At 41.1% G+C, this 17,104-nt stretch overlaps 1 protein-coding gene across 3 annotated transcripts in view; it reads right to left on the bottom strand.

The window, feature by feature from the left end:
- Positions 1–17,104, bottom strand: part of PRKDC (protein kinase, DNA-activated, catalytic subunit) — a 524,414-nt gene that overhangs the window by 11,056 nt on the left and 496,254 nt on the right. For all 3 annotated transcript variants that reach the window (XM_033933710.1, XM_033933711.1, XM_033933712.1), the window contains 6 exons: positions 15,879–15,946; positions 11,744–11,964; positions 8,624–8,716; positions 8,133–8,210; positions 2,435–2,506; positions 2,146–2,347 (listed from right to left, as the gene is read on the bottom strand). In XM_033933710.1, the coding sequence (XP_033789601.1) occupies positions 2,146–2,347; positions 2,435–2,506; positions 8,133–8,210; positions 8,624–8,716; positions 11,744–11,964; positions 15,879–15,946 (734 nt within the window). The remainder of the gene's footprint in view (positions 1–2,145; positions 2,348–2,434; positions 2,507–8,132; positions 8,211–8,623; positions 8,717–11,743; positions 11,965–15,878; positions 15,947–17,104) is intronic.

The raw sequence follows: 17,104 nt of genomic DNA, 5'->3' as shown, positions 1-17,104 counted from the left end.
CTAGAATTGCATTAGTATCTCTACAAGAGCCAATTACAGAGGGAGGGGTAAATTTTCCCAATTTTTATAGGTACCATCAATCCTATATTTTGCACCAGGGTATGTATTCGGTCCTCCCAGAGCTCATTGAAAATATCCTAGATTGGTTGTGGTTGGAATGGCGACTCATGTTTCCTTTGTGATTATGCCATGTTCTTAGTATCAAAATGCCTAGGTTATATAAAGAAAACAGAATATTAGTAGATACATGGAAGACCTTACGATATGTTAGTAATTTAACACCTGTTCCAATACATAAATCAACAAATCAGACTATATGGCTGAACTCCAAGATTCAAATTGGCGGATTTAAGGTCATCTGGAAGTATTGGATGAAAGCAGGAATACGTATTTTAGATGATGTTATATCTAATGGTAAGCTGCTTGAATTTTCACAGTTGCAACATAAATTTGGACTTAATAAATCACAAAGTTTTAGATGGTTGCAACTGAAGCAGGCCATTCAGGTGGGGTTCCCTGAATGGAAAAATTTAAATAATCAATATAGTTTGGAATTCTTATGCTTTCAGATGGACTTCCTGGGACACCAGGCCACACAGTGGTATAAATTGATAGCTGGATTTATAAATAAGAAACCAAAAATTGGTCTTAGGGACATTTGGAGTATTGAGATTAAGCACCAAATTTCTGTGTCTCAATGGCCACGAATTTGGACTTGAAGGATGAGATGTACAGTGTCGGCATCTATGAGACAAACGTGTTTTTTTTCTGTTACATAGAGCATTCTGGATCCCAGTTTGTTTACAAAAGTTGGATAGCTCTAAGTCAAATAGATGTTGGCATTGTCATCTCGAAGCAGGGACTTTAGATCATTTATTGTTCTATTGTCCATTTATTTTGGCCTTTTGGAAATCAATATGGGGCCAAATAAATTGTTTGTTGGAAAATCCAGTGGCATTGTCCTATGATACTGTGTTATTTGGCATGTCAATGACGGCTCAAAGCCAAATATCATCTAAGAACAACAGGCTTTTAGTTATAATGACAGGAGTCGCCATACAACAAATTACGAGCAATTGGAAGAGGCTTAACTATAGTTTTTGGTGGAATTCCTTGTGTCTTATATATAAAATGGAAAGAACATTAGCCACTCAGAAAGGGAATTTCAAGAAATTTCAGGAGACTTGGGAGCCATTAGCAAAATATTGTAATGTCTAATTATTGTTTTCCCCTTTAAAAATGCACATCCGGGAGGGGGGTCTGTATGATAATGAATTTTGGTATATTGATATGGGGTTCACGATAGATATTTTACGTGTTGGACATTGTGATTGATTAGGGGGGCGGGGGGATTAATTCTGAAATGGATATTAATAGAATATTAAGTGTGGTATTTGAGTATAAAATGTTGTATTTACTGTTACACTTTTGAAAATAATAAAGAATTGGAAAAAAAAACCTGATTTTGTATCAGCAACAATAAAGCTTCCTTTAAGTGGAAGAATGGCCTAGTGGCTAGAGCAGCTGCCTCAGCACCCTGAGATTGTGAGTTTGATTCCCACTGTAGCTGCTTCTATCTTCTAATTTGTAATTCTCTACCATAACATGTAATTTACCTGAATCGTTGTTTATGTAATTCTCTCGGTAATGTCCAGATCTCTTCTAATTGTAATCAGCTTAGAACCGCAAGGCACAGGCGGAATAGAAATCACTAATGTAATGCAATGTAATGTAAGTCACTTAACACTTCATTGCTCCAGGTACAAAATAAGTACCTGTCTAAAATATATTAATCGCTTTATGTAAATCACACAGAAAAAGCAGAATACAAGTCCCATCCCCTTTATCTTTTAATACTCTCCTAGCTGTAATTTGAGTTTCAGCATTGGGACTCCTGCTTAAGCATAACCCTTTATTTGGCATTGCTGCTCAGAAGCAATATGCCTCTTCTATGGCTCTTATGGGAGATCTGCATCTCCAAATGCCTATTACTTGGCACTGTTGCTCTTGTTCAGCATCAAGTTACATAAAACAGCCGTTTCACCATCTGCCAATTAAAGTGTTAAAAACGCCTTTAGCATTCCAGTAATATTCTCAAAGATTGCGTCATTTTTTGAACAGTGTCAAGCAATTCTGCAGGAATACCTGGGTAGCTGATCCAAATGCATGTCCAAAGTCTATCCCCACCATGCCACCTGTTTCCATGTTAATCATGAAGTTGGAAAGATGCCGATCTCCAATACCAAGAATCCAGTGACTGATGCAAATCAATGCATGGGAGCTGGCAAAATGGGTTCTGAGTGCAAGAAATGCCTCGGGTGTTGTGCTCATCTTTGTGAAGGCTCTCCTGTAGCAAATCAAAGCATGATGTTACATGTTGTACTCTGTTAACTAAACAGAGGGGAGCAAATTTCACAAAAAAAACACCACTCACCTTAAAAGATCTCCTGGGACAAGATTTTCTCTGGCTCTGAAAGCCATAACTGTTTCTGTATAACTGGCTCTTCTGCAAGTTAGAAAGTAGGTTTATTAAATTAATCATTGTTAGTATTTTCTACCTTTCCACAGCATACATTTTTTCCTCCAAAGAACAGATGCATTTCTTTGCAGCTTCACAACTAGGGATTTGCTACTGTAAGCCTAGGGTGCATTAGGCAGGCAAAAGGGGGAAATCAGGATAGGGAGGTCCCATTTTCTGTTTCTACCTCATGCTTGAGAAAGGCAGTGGCATCACAGGAAAAGAATGTAAAGGGAGATGACTGATGGAAAAAATCTGGACATGGGGGAAGCAGAGGGAATGACAAGGAGTGATGGACAAAAGGGGAGGGGGAAAAGAAAATAAGGGAAGGATAGTTGAAATCACCCATTATTGTGCTACTCATTTTGTTAGCCTCCCTAATTTTTGATAACATTTCAGCATCTGTCCATTCATCCCAGTCAGACAGACGGTACTGCCGTATTTTCACGCATATAACGCACGCGTTATACATGATTTTTACAAACCGTGCATAACTGTGCGCGTTATACGTGTGAGCGCGTTTTACAACTTTTTTTTTTCAATCCGATCCGGCATCCCCCCTGCGAACCGGCATCCTCCCCCCCCCGCTCGCGTCACCCCCCTCCCCTGCGATCCTACATCCCCCCCAGCACTGCAAAACATCTCTTACCCGATTGGGCACCGGCACCGGCACCAGCACCAATGCACAGGATGTGCCAGTGCCAGTGCCCGAAGATCCTCCCTCATTGGGTTGGGCTGGGCTGGGCGGTGCGGTGCGAGAGAGATCCTCCTTCTTCCTGCGCCAGGCTGGACTAGGTTTTGAGCATTTGCGCATGCTCAAAGCCTTCTGGTCTCGCTCTCTCTCAAAGCCTAGTCCAGCCCGGCGCAGGAAGAAGGAGGATCTCCCTCGCACCGCACCGCCCAGCCCAGCTCAGCCCAGCCCAACCCAACGAGGGAGGATCTTCGGGCACTGGCACTGGCACATCCTGTGCATTGGTGCTGGTGCCGGTGCCCAATCGGGTAAGAGATGTTTTGCGGTGCTGGGTGGGATGTAGGATCACGGGGGAGGGGGGATTGACACGAGCGGGGGGGAAGGATGCCGGTTCGCAGGGGGAATGCCGGATTCGAATGGAAAAAAAATGCTCTCTCGGGTAAGTGAGCGGGGGGGGGATGCCGGTTCGGAGTAGGCAGGAGGAGGTTTTAGCGTACGCGGTATACGCGTGTGCGCGCTATATTACATTTTTTTTACATACATTTGTGTTCCTCGCACGCTATACCCGTGTGCGCGTTTTACACGGGTGCGCGGTATATGGGTGAAAATACGGTACACTCCTATCACTATCCTTTTCTTCCTTACAGATGGAATTTCTATCATTAGGGATTCCAAGGTGTGTTTCTGCTCCTGTAGAATTTTCAGTCCATTCGATTCAAGACCCTCCTTAGCATATAAAGCTACGCCTCCACCAATTCAATCCATCCTATCACTATGATATAGCTTGTACCCTGGTATGACAGTATCCCATTGGTTATCTTCCTTCTACCAGGTCTCAGAGATGCCTATTATATCTTTTCATTTAGTGCAATGTATTCTAACTCTCCCATCTTGTTTCTTAGGCTTCTGGCATTTGCATACAGACACTTCAAACAATGTTTGTCATATCTATTTACAATTTCCTCAGCAGTTTGCATGGATAATTTGCAATCTTTAAAATCAGCCTGCTCTGTATTTAAGGAAACCTGGCCTACCATGGCCTGTAGTGCAATTTCACTATCAGGTTGCTCTGTCTTCCCTTTTATGATATCTTTTAAAGATATTTTGTCCCGAACCACTGTCAGCCTTCCCCCCAGTTTCTATTTTAAAAGCTGCTCTATCTCCTTTTTAAATTTTGATGCCTGCAGCCTGGTTTCACCCCAGTTAAGGTTAAGATCTTTGCGAACAGGATCCCCCTTCTCCAGTATGTCACCCAGTTCTTAACAAATCTAAAACCCTCCTCCCTGCACCATCATCTCATCCATGCATTGAGATGCCAGAGCTCTGCCTGTCTCTTGGGTCTTGTGTGTGAAACAGGGAGCATTTCTCAAAAAGCAACCTTGGAGGTTCTGGATTTTAATTTTCTATCTAAGGGCCTAAGATAAGAGAAGCTGGTATAGTAGTCAGGAAAACAAAGATACAACTGGGAGAAAAAAATATCCAAAACAGTAAAATGGGTTAGGGGTGGGGATAAAACATATTTTTAGATATGTTAATGAAAGGAGGAAGTACTAAAATGGAGCTGTGAGGCTCAAAGGTGAAGAAGAGGAATATGTAGAAGGTGATAAAGATAAGGCTGAATTGTTTAATATTTCTGTTCAATGTTCACAGCTGAAGAGCCGGAATCAGGATTAAAGATAAAAAAAACCAAATAGAAATGGAGATGTGGTAAATCCTAAACAATTTTCAGAGGACCATGTTCATGAGGAGCTAGTTAAACAAAAGGTAGACAAAGCGATGGGGCCGGCTAGCACACATCTGAGAGGACTGAAGGAACTTGAGGAAATTCTCAGGGCTCCGCTGACTGATCTTTTCAATGCTTCTCTAGAGTCAGGAGTGGTACCAGAGGGCCAATAAATCTGACTTCTGTGGTAAATAAATTAATGAATTACAGGACCCGAGACAACATAGGGCTAGATTCACTAAGCAAACCGATCGTGTACCGATCGTTTTGCGAGTCCTTTGCAACCAAATTTCCCTCCAACTCCATTCACTAATGCCTATAGCGATCCAATCCCGATCCTCCCATGCAAATTAGTAAAACCCCTTGCAAAATAGCCAAGCGAATGATTCACTAACAATTGCTTGGCTATTTCGAATCGGGTTTTACTATTGGCAAACCTGACTGCTGCAGACCTGTTGGTAACTGAGTTACCGACAGGTCTGCAGGTTTTTTCACAGGCCTTTTTTATTCATTTTTTTCCATGGCACAGATATTTTGAGTGTGTTACGCATGCAAAATATCTGCCCCATAAAAAAAAAATGATGGGATAGGCAGACCTGTCAAATGACCGAGGCCCCCCCTCCCCGACAAACACGATGCCCACTCCCTCCTGCCACCACTCGATGCTGCCACCACATGATGCACCGGGGTGGGGCCTAAGGCCCACATTCGTGGTGTGTCATGGCAAGGAGCAGGACTTTTCATGGCCAGGAGCAGGAGGACTTTGGGGTTCCTCCTGCTCCCGAAGACAGCACTTGAGGCGTAAGGAGCAGGAGGGGATGAGCACTCCTTCTGCTTCGTGAAAGGTACAGGGAGGGGGGTAAGCGAGGGGACCTGGAATGGGGATGGGGCATCCAGGAGGGGTGGCAGGAGGAAGTTGGCATTCCTCCTGCAGTTAGCTTTTGGGTGGGACTGATGACAGGAGGGAATGGGAACCCTCCTGCCATAATTTTAAAAGAGGTGGGCAGGGCCCAGCCTGCCAGCATCGGAGGAGGCCTGGAGCAGGAGGGGTTGAGTACCCTTTCTTCTCCGTGAAAGGTACAAGGAAGGGGGGGTGGCAGGAGGAAGTTGGCATGACTCCTGCCATTAGTTTTTGGGTGGGACTGATGGCAGGAGGGAGTAGGAACCCCCCTGCCATAATTTTAAGTGGCATCAGGGCAAATTTTTTGTGGGGTTCGGGGAGGGGTGTTCGGGGTACTTGTTGGGATGGGGGGGTTAATTTTTTTTTTTTTATCGGACAGATATTTTGCATGTGTAAATATTTTTTATTTAGAAATTGAACACAAAACAAAAACCACAACATTCAGAAACATAGCCCAAGTAGAAAACAAGTGATAAGAAAGTCTATCGCATTGTTCTTCGCGCAGACCATAAAGACTCAAAAACAGACCGCAACTACCCCCCACCCTCTCCCAACCCACTTCCCACCCCCAGCACTCCAGTGTCAAAAGTTCAGGAGAGCACTTGGGGCTCTATGGGATAAATTGTCCCAAACAGGCACCCAAATAGCCCGAAATCTCCAACACCCAAGACTACATCAAAATAGTCATATTTTAACAAAAGAAGCACCTCATTTCTCCACATGGTAACAGTAGGTACTTCAGCCTGTCTCTACAATAAAATAATACATTTCCTAGCCAACAGGGAAGCTTTTTGTAACAGTTGAGGATGATCCTTAGACAGTCCCAAAGAAGAAAATTGTGAAAAAAGCATAACATTTGCCTGCAGAGGAAGTCTGTGCCATAATATCATCTGCAGATAGAGACGGACAAAGGACCAAAAGGTTTGCACTCGGTCACAAGACCAGAACATATGGAACAAACCAGCTGGTTTAGACTGGCACTTTGGGCAACATGCGTGAGAAGCAAATCCTGCCAGGTATGCCTTATAAGGGGAAATGTAGAGCCGTAATAAAAACTTATAATGTTGTTCCTGCAAAACAACTGAATGAGACAATCACGGGAGATGTTTCATTAGAAGATGCAAACCATCACCAGTTATCCGTTCTGAAGTCTCAAGATCTTGGTTCCATACAACCACCACAGCATCATAGTCCCAGGGCACACTAAAACTGCCCAACTAATTGGGTTGTCTAGATAGTGTCAAAGTTTCCAAGACCATATCTGCCATATCGTCATTTAAGGTGTTGGAGTCCAGGGAGTGAAGATAATGAGAAACTTGGCCATAAGATAACCAATCTATGGCCAGCAAAGCACCTCAAGCTTGAAGATCTTGAAAAGAAAGAGGAAGTCCATGCTCATTCACCACATCCCACACATAACATATGCCCTGGTCAGCCCAGGGGAGCAAATATAACTTGGATGTATCCGGGTCCAAATCACGATTCCCCCATAGGGGTAGTAAAATAGTAGATGTAAAAGGCAAATGCATGTGTTTGCACAACCATTGCTAACACTGTCTCATAGATTTCAACAGAGGATGTGAACGAGTAGGGAAGATCCGATGAGGTCTTTTTTGCATGAAGTTAGTATAACAAGTGCGTTGGTGCCATTAGCTGTTGTTCCAAAGTCACTGGTGTTCAATACTGAGTATTCTTTATCCAATCAACCAAGTGTCGAAGGAGACAAGCTATGTTATATCTTCGCAAATCCGGCAAAGCCAGGCCACCTCGCCCCACTGGCAAGGAGAGCTGCATGAAATGTTTCATTTTACTATATCATAAGAACATAAGAATAGCCTTGCTGGGTCAGACCAATGGTCCATCTAGCCTAGTATTGTGTTTCACGGAGGCCAATCCAAGTCACAAGTACCTGGTAAAAACCCAAATAGTAGCAGCATTCCATGCCACCAATCCAGGGCAAGCAGTGGCTTCCTCCTTGTCTGTCTCAACAGCTGACTATGGACTTTTCCTCCAGGAACTTGTCCAGACTTTTTATTAAAACCAGCTACATTAATCACTCTTGCCACATCCTCTGACAACGCATTTCCCAGCTTAATTATTCTCTAAGTGAAAAAATATTTCCTCTTATTGGTTTTAAAAGAATTACTCTGTAACTTCATCGAGTGTCCCCTAGTCTTTGTAAATCTTGATGCAGTAAAAAATGAATCCACTTGTACCCGTTCTACACCAATCAGGATTTTCTAGACTTCAATCGTATCTCCCTTCAGCCATCTCTGCTTAAAGAGATTTTTCCACTTACCCATACATACGCGGATAGCATGAAATGTCATCAGCTCTCCCCATCTTCTTTAGCCACTCTTTGTAATGGTTACTAGGACTGTTAACAGAGAAAGTCACTAATTTACTTTTTGTTTTAAAGATGACTGTAAGAAGTAACATTGATCAGATCACTATACAAATTCAAACAATTGTTAAGGGTAGGTTCTTCATGATCATATGATGTACACTTCAACATGAGAAAACTAAGATCACATACAACAGGGCTGCCAATTCCGGTCCTTGAGATCTACAGGCAGGCCAGGTTTTCAGGATATCCACAATGACTATGCATGAGAGAGATTTATCTGCACTGCCTTCTTGGTATGCAAATCTCTCTCATGTAGGTTCATTGTGGATATCCTAAAAACCTGGCCTACCTGTAGATCTCGAGGACCGGAATTGGGCAGCCCTGACATACAACATTCAAGACTACACAGAACAAAAGATTACAATTACATAAAATGCTAATACCTTGAATTGTTTTTTTGTTCTATCTCCGACATGCTATTGTAAAGAAACTCTTTTAGTGTAGAGGTGTTCTCTAACCATTCAATCAATCCAAGCCTGTGAAGGAAAAAAAAACATTGTAAGAATTCTATGTAAGAAAATAAAAACACACACATGGACCATCTGAATTTTGCATGTGAAGATTTTAATGAATGGAAAGCTAGACTCTTCGTAAATTAAATTGTTGTATTTCTCCTGATAAGTAAGGGTCAAACAGCAAGTTGTAGGTGATGCCTTTTTACTGGACCAATTTAGTGGCCATCATATTATGGCGTTCTAATTTTTTAAATAAACAGTGTGATTTTCTAATGTTTGAGACTGTAAAACTTACTTGTTAAGCTATCGATTATTTTGAATGCAAACCGCTCTTAAACCTAGAGTAATGGGTGGTATAAATAATAAATCAAATGAAATCTTGAACAACTTTTATTGAACAACGCAACAGAAGTACAATCAACCATCCAATATACAATGCATTCAGTTTTAACATCTCTCATTTCCAACATCACCTCCAATGACAAAATATCCCCTCCCCAATACAAAAGACAGTGAAACACGTATAACACAAAAGATCCATAACCCAAATGAGTAATTTGTCTCTTATACCTCTCATGATATTAACCAATATCCTAATACCCTACCCCCCAGCATATTCTGCCATGTAACCAATCTTCCCCTTTCAGCTGGCTCCAAGAAAGAACTATAGGTAGGCTTCAGAGGTCTAAATTGTTAATTGGCAGGAAGATTCTGTATATCTCTCTCCCAAATTAACCAGAATTGTGACTTCCTAAGAAGACTTTGTCTTGCATCTCTAATTTCCAACAACATCAAAGCATGCAAAGCAATCCTCCAGGATGAAAGAGACAGCCCATCTGATTAGGTCCACTATGGCAGGATACATTTCCTCCCTGTTACCTTCCTCACTACTTAGTCAATAGTGACCTCTCTTCTTTCCCCAACAGCCCAAAGGCTTTCCCATTCCCAAATAAAAAAAACAAACTAGTAGATGTGACAGAACTGGTTTCTGCAAGAGGTGTTTAAAATAACTCTTAATGCCCTGCCAGAAATGTTGAACCTTCAGGCAGGCACACAACACATGCCCGCCCCAAGGATCCTTCCTCATTACCACATTTAAGACAGAGAGATGATGTTTAACTGGGAAAAGCAAGCTCTCAGAATTGATCTATAATGACATTCAGTGAAGTGCTATAGATCAGTTCAAAAGTATTAGATAAGGAGATTTTAATATCCTTAGGGGTAATCCATAGACCCAGATCTACCAACCACAACTCAGTCAATGTCTCAAAATCCCGATGTGGAATGAATTTATTTAAAGCCCTATGTATTTGGGCCACTGAGACTACATCTGTCAAATCAATGACAAAGAAATCATATAGTTTATTCATTGTCACCAACAAGAATCATGTCTGCTTTAGAATCTAACTTCAAACCGGAAGGTGTAGAATCTTTCAAGCCCCTCCTAACACTCTACACAGTGAATGTTACAAATGTTTATAGATCCTCAGAAGTACCACCTAGCACTCAAATATATTCATTGTGTCAGGCTTTGTGTACTACTTCCTCACCTTTAGTGTATAAGTAGTTTAAGTACTTGGCTTAAAATTGTGGTCATGCTTTCAGGGATTTTTACCGCCAACATGTTTCACCCAAAGGGTTAAACTGTGCAGAAAATCTGTTATTATGCACAAACTCTTCAATGGTGTGCACCTACCTCCTCTTTACTTCACTTCAATGCCCATCAGTGCGCTATACTCTGGTGGTCCTCTGATGATGGTAAGCCAGAGTTTTGATCAACACTAACATTATGCAAATTATATGCACATTGTTGGTTTTGAGCATCTGATGCTAAAGGGCCAGAATTTCCTGGGACATGCCCACATGTCTAGGGAGCCCTGATCCCAACCCTAAAAAAAAAATCCTGCACATTAGAGTACAATTTGAAGACTTGAATGGATGATTAATTCTCAGAACTTATGAAGATGTTTTGGCGATATAGTTACAATCATCGCTATTCCCTGTGGAAGAATTTCCTCTGAAGGTCCTTTGAGATGAATGAAAGCAGTAGTGGGATGAGTGGGAGCAAGTTAAACCCTGATAGTATATGAAGACATATCATTGAGCTGGTGGAAAAGTTTTGTGCATATTCGTTTAAACCAGAATTGAATGCAATATACAAGATGAGTCACACCATGGAGTGATACAGAGGCATTATAATATTCTTGGTCTCGTTTACCATCCCTTTTCTAACAATTCCTAGCATCCTGTTTGCCTTTTTTTGGCCATTTCTGCACACTGGGTGGAAGATTTCAGCGTACTGTCTACAATGATACCTAGACCTTTTTCTTGGGTGCTGACTCCTAAGATGGACCCTAGCGTCTGTTAATTATGATTTGGATTATTCTTCCCAATGTGCTTCACTTTGCGTGTGTCTACACTAAGGGCTCCTTTTACTAAGCTGCGTTAGGGCTTTAACGCGCAGAATAGTGCGTGCCAGCATTGAGCTGGTGTTGGTGCTAGTTGCGTAGCATGGGGTTAGCGTGCGCTAAAAATCCTAGCGCACCTTAGTAAAAGGAGCCCTAAAAATTTCATCTGCCATTTGGACACCCAGTTTTCCAATTTCCTAAGGTCCAAAAATGGAAATACTGTAGAATCAAAAGGAGACCAATGAATTAATTCAAAACAGGAAGCAATGGCAAAGAAATGTTAAGCTAATATTTTGCGGAATCTAAATATTACATGGCCCTGTGGTAAAAATCAATAGATATTTTGCCTACTACACTCATGATTTGAACTTCTATCAGATAGCTGGCCACTGGTCAACTCAATCGGTCGATATACGAGTTCTTGGCCTTAGCCAAAGGGATAAAGATGACTAGAGAAGTCAATGGCAAAACACCCTAATAGTCACACAAATGGCAGCCTCCATAAATCATTTGCAATTTAGTACATGTATACAGGAAATTACCTTTTTATCCAATATTGTTTTACTGTAATCTCAAACAATGAACACTCAATACATTCTGACATATTTTTCTTGATTGTGTGCAAGGCCAAATAACATACCTGGCAGTCATAGGTATAACTTGGTATGTTTTTATCTGCATGTTTCTTTGGCTGCAGGCAGCATCTTGAGAAAGGATGATATTCATGACATCAAATAACTGTTGAATACGCTGGTCCTGTCGGAGATCTTCACCACCTTTTACAAGGAAGGGATACTCCTTCTCATCATTTCCTAGTACAATTATGCGTTTAGGTTTTCTAATGGATGTCATCACTTTCACCTTTAAAAACAAGTTGAAATACATTCAACAAATATTTTCTATTCAGTGGTATACATGTTCCTCCTTTCTTTTTTTTTTTTTTTATTATTTATTTATTTGATTATTCATTACAATATCTTAGTAACAAACATTCATGCATGAATACAAAAGAATGCAAATGCAAATTCCATATAAGGAACTACAAAATAACATTAAGAAATCAGTCAACCATATCCTAGTCCACATTATCGCTGATCGCCAGTGTTTTAAACTATAAACATCAAATCAGATCTATCTATCCACATTCTAAGAACAGGCAAATGGCCTTTATATATTTTACATCAACCTCCAAAAGTAAAATTAGTATTGAAATTAAACTTTCAACAAAGGTTTTCCTTTAATAAAATCTTCCAACTGGACTGGATCAAAAAACACATATTTATCACTTTCATACGAAATCAGGCATTTGCATGGAAATTTCAAAAAGAAAGTAGCTCCAACTGCCAAAACCTTAGGCTTTAGCTGAAGGAACTGCTTCCTTTTAAATTGGGTTTATCTAGAGACATCTGGGAAAATTATCACCCTTTGACCACAAAACATCTCTTGTTTTTTTAGGAAATATAATTTTAGGACATCTTGTTTTTCAAGCTCTGTCTTAAAGGTCACAAGGAGAGTTGCTCGCTTATCAATTATGTCTTTAGATGATTCCAAAAACTGTGATACATTCAAACTATCAGGTAACACTATTCTATCCATTCCACCTTCATTAACCCTTTCCTTATGGTCTCTTGAGATGTAATATAAGTTATCAACCTCAAAGGTCTCCACTTTAGTATAATGTAATATCTCCTTCAAATACATTCTCAAGAGCTCCATCGGGAAAAGGTAATGTGTGAATGGAAAATTTAACAAGCGAAGATTTTTAACTCTGATAGAATTTTCCATTTTTTCTAGTTTAGCATGTATCATCATACTATCCTTTATATTGGAAACAGCACTGGCTTGTAGAGTACCTACTGCCTGTTCTAACTTTTCAACCTTAACATCTGTTTCTCTATTTTTAATATCTTGTTCTTTAATTTTCACAGTTACATCAGATGAAAATTGACACAAATTCAGAACGGTTTTTTGTAATGACGACTCTATTCTATTAATGCTAAGCCAAACATCATTTAAAGTGATCACTTTATCCCTGGGGAGAACGTCCGGACCTTGCCCAGTAATCATTTGTACTGGGGTTAGTTCTTTAGTCTGCCCCAAAGATTGCCCTGAAACCTCCAGTCCAGACAATGAGGATAATTGAGGGGAAGAAGAAATTATTCCTTCCTTAAAAGGGGAAGGAGATTCTTCTAACCGTGAGGTATATAATGGTTGAGGAGGTGGTGTTGGTTCCCCAGAGGATAAAGAGACAGCTTGAATATTAGGAGTTACCTGTTCCTCAGCATGTGGCAAGATGGGATCCATCGGGCCCGTTGTTCCAGCAGGTGGCGTTGCTTTGGCTTTCCTCTTGCCCATATTGAGGATTGATAGCCCTACTCCCTACTCCTCTTGGGCTCCGAAGGGGCTCAAAAGGGGCAAGCCCCTTTTGAGCCCCTTCAGCTCGCGACCCGAGGCTCACGACCACGGGCCGCGTACCGCGGCTGGACCGCTGTTTAAAGGATCTCTTGAAAGGACCCTCTCAGCTGGGGAAAGTCGGGCAGCAGCGGGACTGCCTGTCCCGGTGGAAAACAGTGCTAAACAGCACTGGCGACAGGCTCCCTCGGCAGCTGGACCGCTGTTTAAAGGATCTCTTGAAAGGACCCTCTCAGCTGGGGAAAGTCGGGCAGCAGCGGGACTGCCTGTCCCGGTGGAAAACAGTGCTAAACAGCACTGGCGACAGGCTCCCTCGGCGGCTGGACCGCTGTTTAAAGGATCTCTTGAAAGGACCATCTCAGCTGGGGAAAGTCGGGCAGCAGCGGGACTGCCTGTTCCGGTGGAAAACAGTGCTAAACAGCACTGGCGACAGGCTCCCTCGGCGGCTGGACCGCTGTTTAAAGGATCTCTTGAAAGGACCCTCTCAGCTGGGGAAAGTCGGGCAGCAGCGGGACTGCCTGTCCCGGTGGAAAACAGTGCTAAACAGCACTGGCGACCTCCTCCTTTCTACTGACATTTTCAGAGTATAATTTAAATGAATATGAGGCTTAAAAACACTATGGGGGGCATAATCAAAACTTTGAAACACCCAAAAACCTGCCTAAGTCGGTACTTGGATGGCCTAATAGCAGAGACGTCCAAGTACTGATAATTAAAAGCAACTTTCTGGACATTCAACAGCACTTCTAAGCCACTGTGTGTCCAGAGCTCAAAGGGGTGTACTGGGAGGTGTGTTATGAGCAGGCATCAGGTGGGCTTAGATTTGGACGTTCTGAGGGAATAACGAAGTTTTCCTAGGCAGAACTTAGATGCAGGGAGTTGAACCCCTGTTTTAGTTGCATCTAAGTTCCCTAAAGGTGCCCAAATTGACAAGAAGACCACGGTAGGATTTACAGCATGATCTCCCTTACTCCCCCAGTGTTCATGACCTCCTCCCACCACCCAAATAGGAAGGGGAAGGTCTGTCATTCTGAGCACATTACTCTATAGGCAGGAGTGAGTGGGCTTCCCTCCCGCTGATTTTTTCATCTGAAGGTTTGGCGGGTGTCGGGTGGATGTGGGGAGAAGTCAGGGGATGTCGGGGGGGAAAGGTGTAGGGGATCAGTGGGTGTGAGGGAGGGAGAGAGAGAATTTTTTTCTCAATGCCGATTCAGCTGATCCTGGCAGGGGAATCCACCATCAGCTAAGCTGGCAGGACTGCACCAAAACCGGCTGAGCTGATGGGGATTCCCCATGCCGCAATCAGACAAGGTAGTTGGGTACATCTGCAAAACTTGCTTTTTTGCATTTTTCACATAGACGTTTTTATTATTGAAAATGGCCAAAAAAGACAGACATACTAAGGACCAAAAATTAAAGATAGACGTCTGGCTGCTTTGAAAATGCTCATTTTAGGCATATTGATATATTATTAGCATTTAGAGGGCTGTCGTCTGCACTGTTCTGTTCTGTATGTTATGAATGATGAATGATCTATATGATCTGTTTACTCATTTTGGACATGAATTGTGAAGAATATGTATTTTATCTGATTTTTCATAAAAATAAAAAATATTGAACTAAAAAAAAAATAAAACAGACATTTTCTCTACTGGATTTCTGGACATTTTTTCAAAATGGCCAAATTAGACTTAGACGTCCTATTGAATTCCCCTTCACTTGGCTCCCTAGGCTATGAAAACTTTTGGGGTATCCATTGTTTTATCTTCACTCAACTATTGTAATTCTTTGTATTTGGACCTTCCAAAAAGTAAATCCATCAAATTTATAGGAACATAAGAACAGCCTTACTGGGTCAGACCAATGGTTCATCTAGCCCATCTTCATGGCGGCCATTCTAAATCACAAGTACCTGGCAAAACCCAAATAGTAGCAGCATTCCATACCACCATGGCCAGTAACACTGCTGCTTCAGGATCAGTAAAAATGGAGAATTTAAACACAAAGACAGAATATTTTGAGTTTAGGTAAGCGAATTAAACAATATTAGGAACATCTTAAGTGTTTCATTATTGGGCTTAGTGGTTACATTTCTGAAAGAATTGTTTTTGTCCCCCAACCCTCTTTAATATTCGTTGTGTGCATACAATATCCAGTACAAAAATGCACAGTGTTACTGTATATATCATGTCATTTTCTTGGGGGAGGGACATATGCCCTTATAGCAGTAGCTTACAAAAATATTCCTTAATATGGTTTATATTAAAAAATATTTTCATAGGAGGAACATTCACGGATGTAATTATAATCTTACCAGCATCATTGCAAATTTAAGACAGAAAAAAAAAAATTTCAGAACATACCTGCTCATTGAATCCACTGATTTTCACATGGTATTCTGGTAAAGGTTTACATCTTCCATTATACTGACCTAAAAAAGAAATATAAAATAAATGTTTATGTTTATTAGAACACTTATATAGCACTTAGCTAAACCAAAGATCAAAGTGGTTTGCAGGAATAATATAAATCATAGCACAGATAGAAAGGCAGCCTGTAGTTGCAAGGAAAAAACACAATTTGAAGTGTCTGTATGCAAATGCTAAAAGCCTAAAAAAATAAATTAGAAGAGTTAGAGTATATAGCACTGAATGATGAGATAGATATAATAGGCATCGCAGAGACCTGGTGGAAGGAGGACAATCAATGGGACACTGTGTTACCTGGGTACAAATTATATCGCAAGGATAGAGTGGATCAAATTGGAGGAGGGGGTTGCGCTATATATTAAAGAGAATTGAATCAAATAAAATAAATATTCTACATGACATAGATAGCAGTGTGGAATCCTTATGGATAGAAATTCCATGTGTGAAGGGAAGGAATTTAAAGTTGGGTTATACTACCATCCTCCGGGACAAAATGAGCAGACAGATGAAGAAATGTTTTCAGAGATTAGGAAAGCTGGAGAAAAGGGCAACACTATAATAATGGGTGATTTCAATTACTATATTTCAAAAGAGCATAATTCAAATATAAAAGAAAGAACAAAAAATTATGCTTGACACAATGGTAATGATCACTCCACTGACCATTGTGTAGTATAATATAGGATATGAGAAAATCGCAGTATATTGCACTCAGCTCAACATAGCATAACTATATGTGGAGAAAAAAGCCTCAGTTAATGCTTCATGGGCTCAAAAAAAAACTCCACAGCAATGTATTCTGCAAATATATCACACTGTCCATATACTGTTTCATCTACAGGGTCAGTCAGTATCAGTTCCAAAAAACAAACTCTATAGTGTAATAACACCAAGCACAGTTGAAACTAAGCAGAAAAACTTATCTGTGTTCTCATCCAACCGCACCACTGCTGCTTGTTTTACACCAGTACCCCGACAGGGAATCCCCTTTTCTCTGGTCAAGGCTGTGTCAGGAGATAAACGACCATGCTCCATTTACAGTGCTCTCACACGTTGCAGCAAACTTGGGTTAATCCACACCCGGTTACAGGAAAAATGGCGCTTTGGTCTATAGTTATGTTATGTTGAGCTGAGTGCAATATACAGTGGTGCCTCACACA

The sequence above is a fragment of the Geotrypetes seraphini genome, chromosome 2 (assembly GCF_902459505.1).
Source record: "Geotrypetes seraphini chromosome 2, aGeoSer1.1, whole genome shotgun sequence".
NCBI lineage: Eukaryota > Metazoa > Chordata > Amphibia > Gymnophiona > Dermophiidae > Geotrypetes > Geotrypetes seraphini.
Note: the sequence above shows the minus strand (reverse complement) of the source record. Positions and strands in the feature narration are given on the sequence as shown.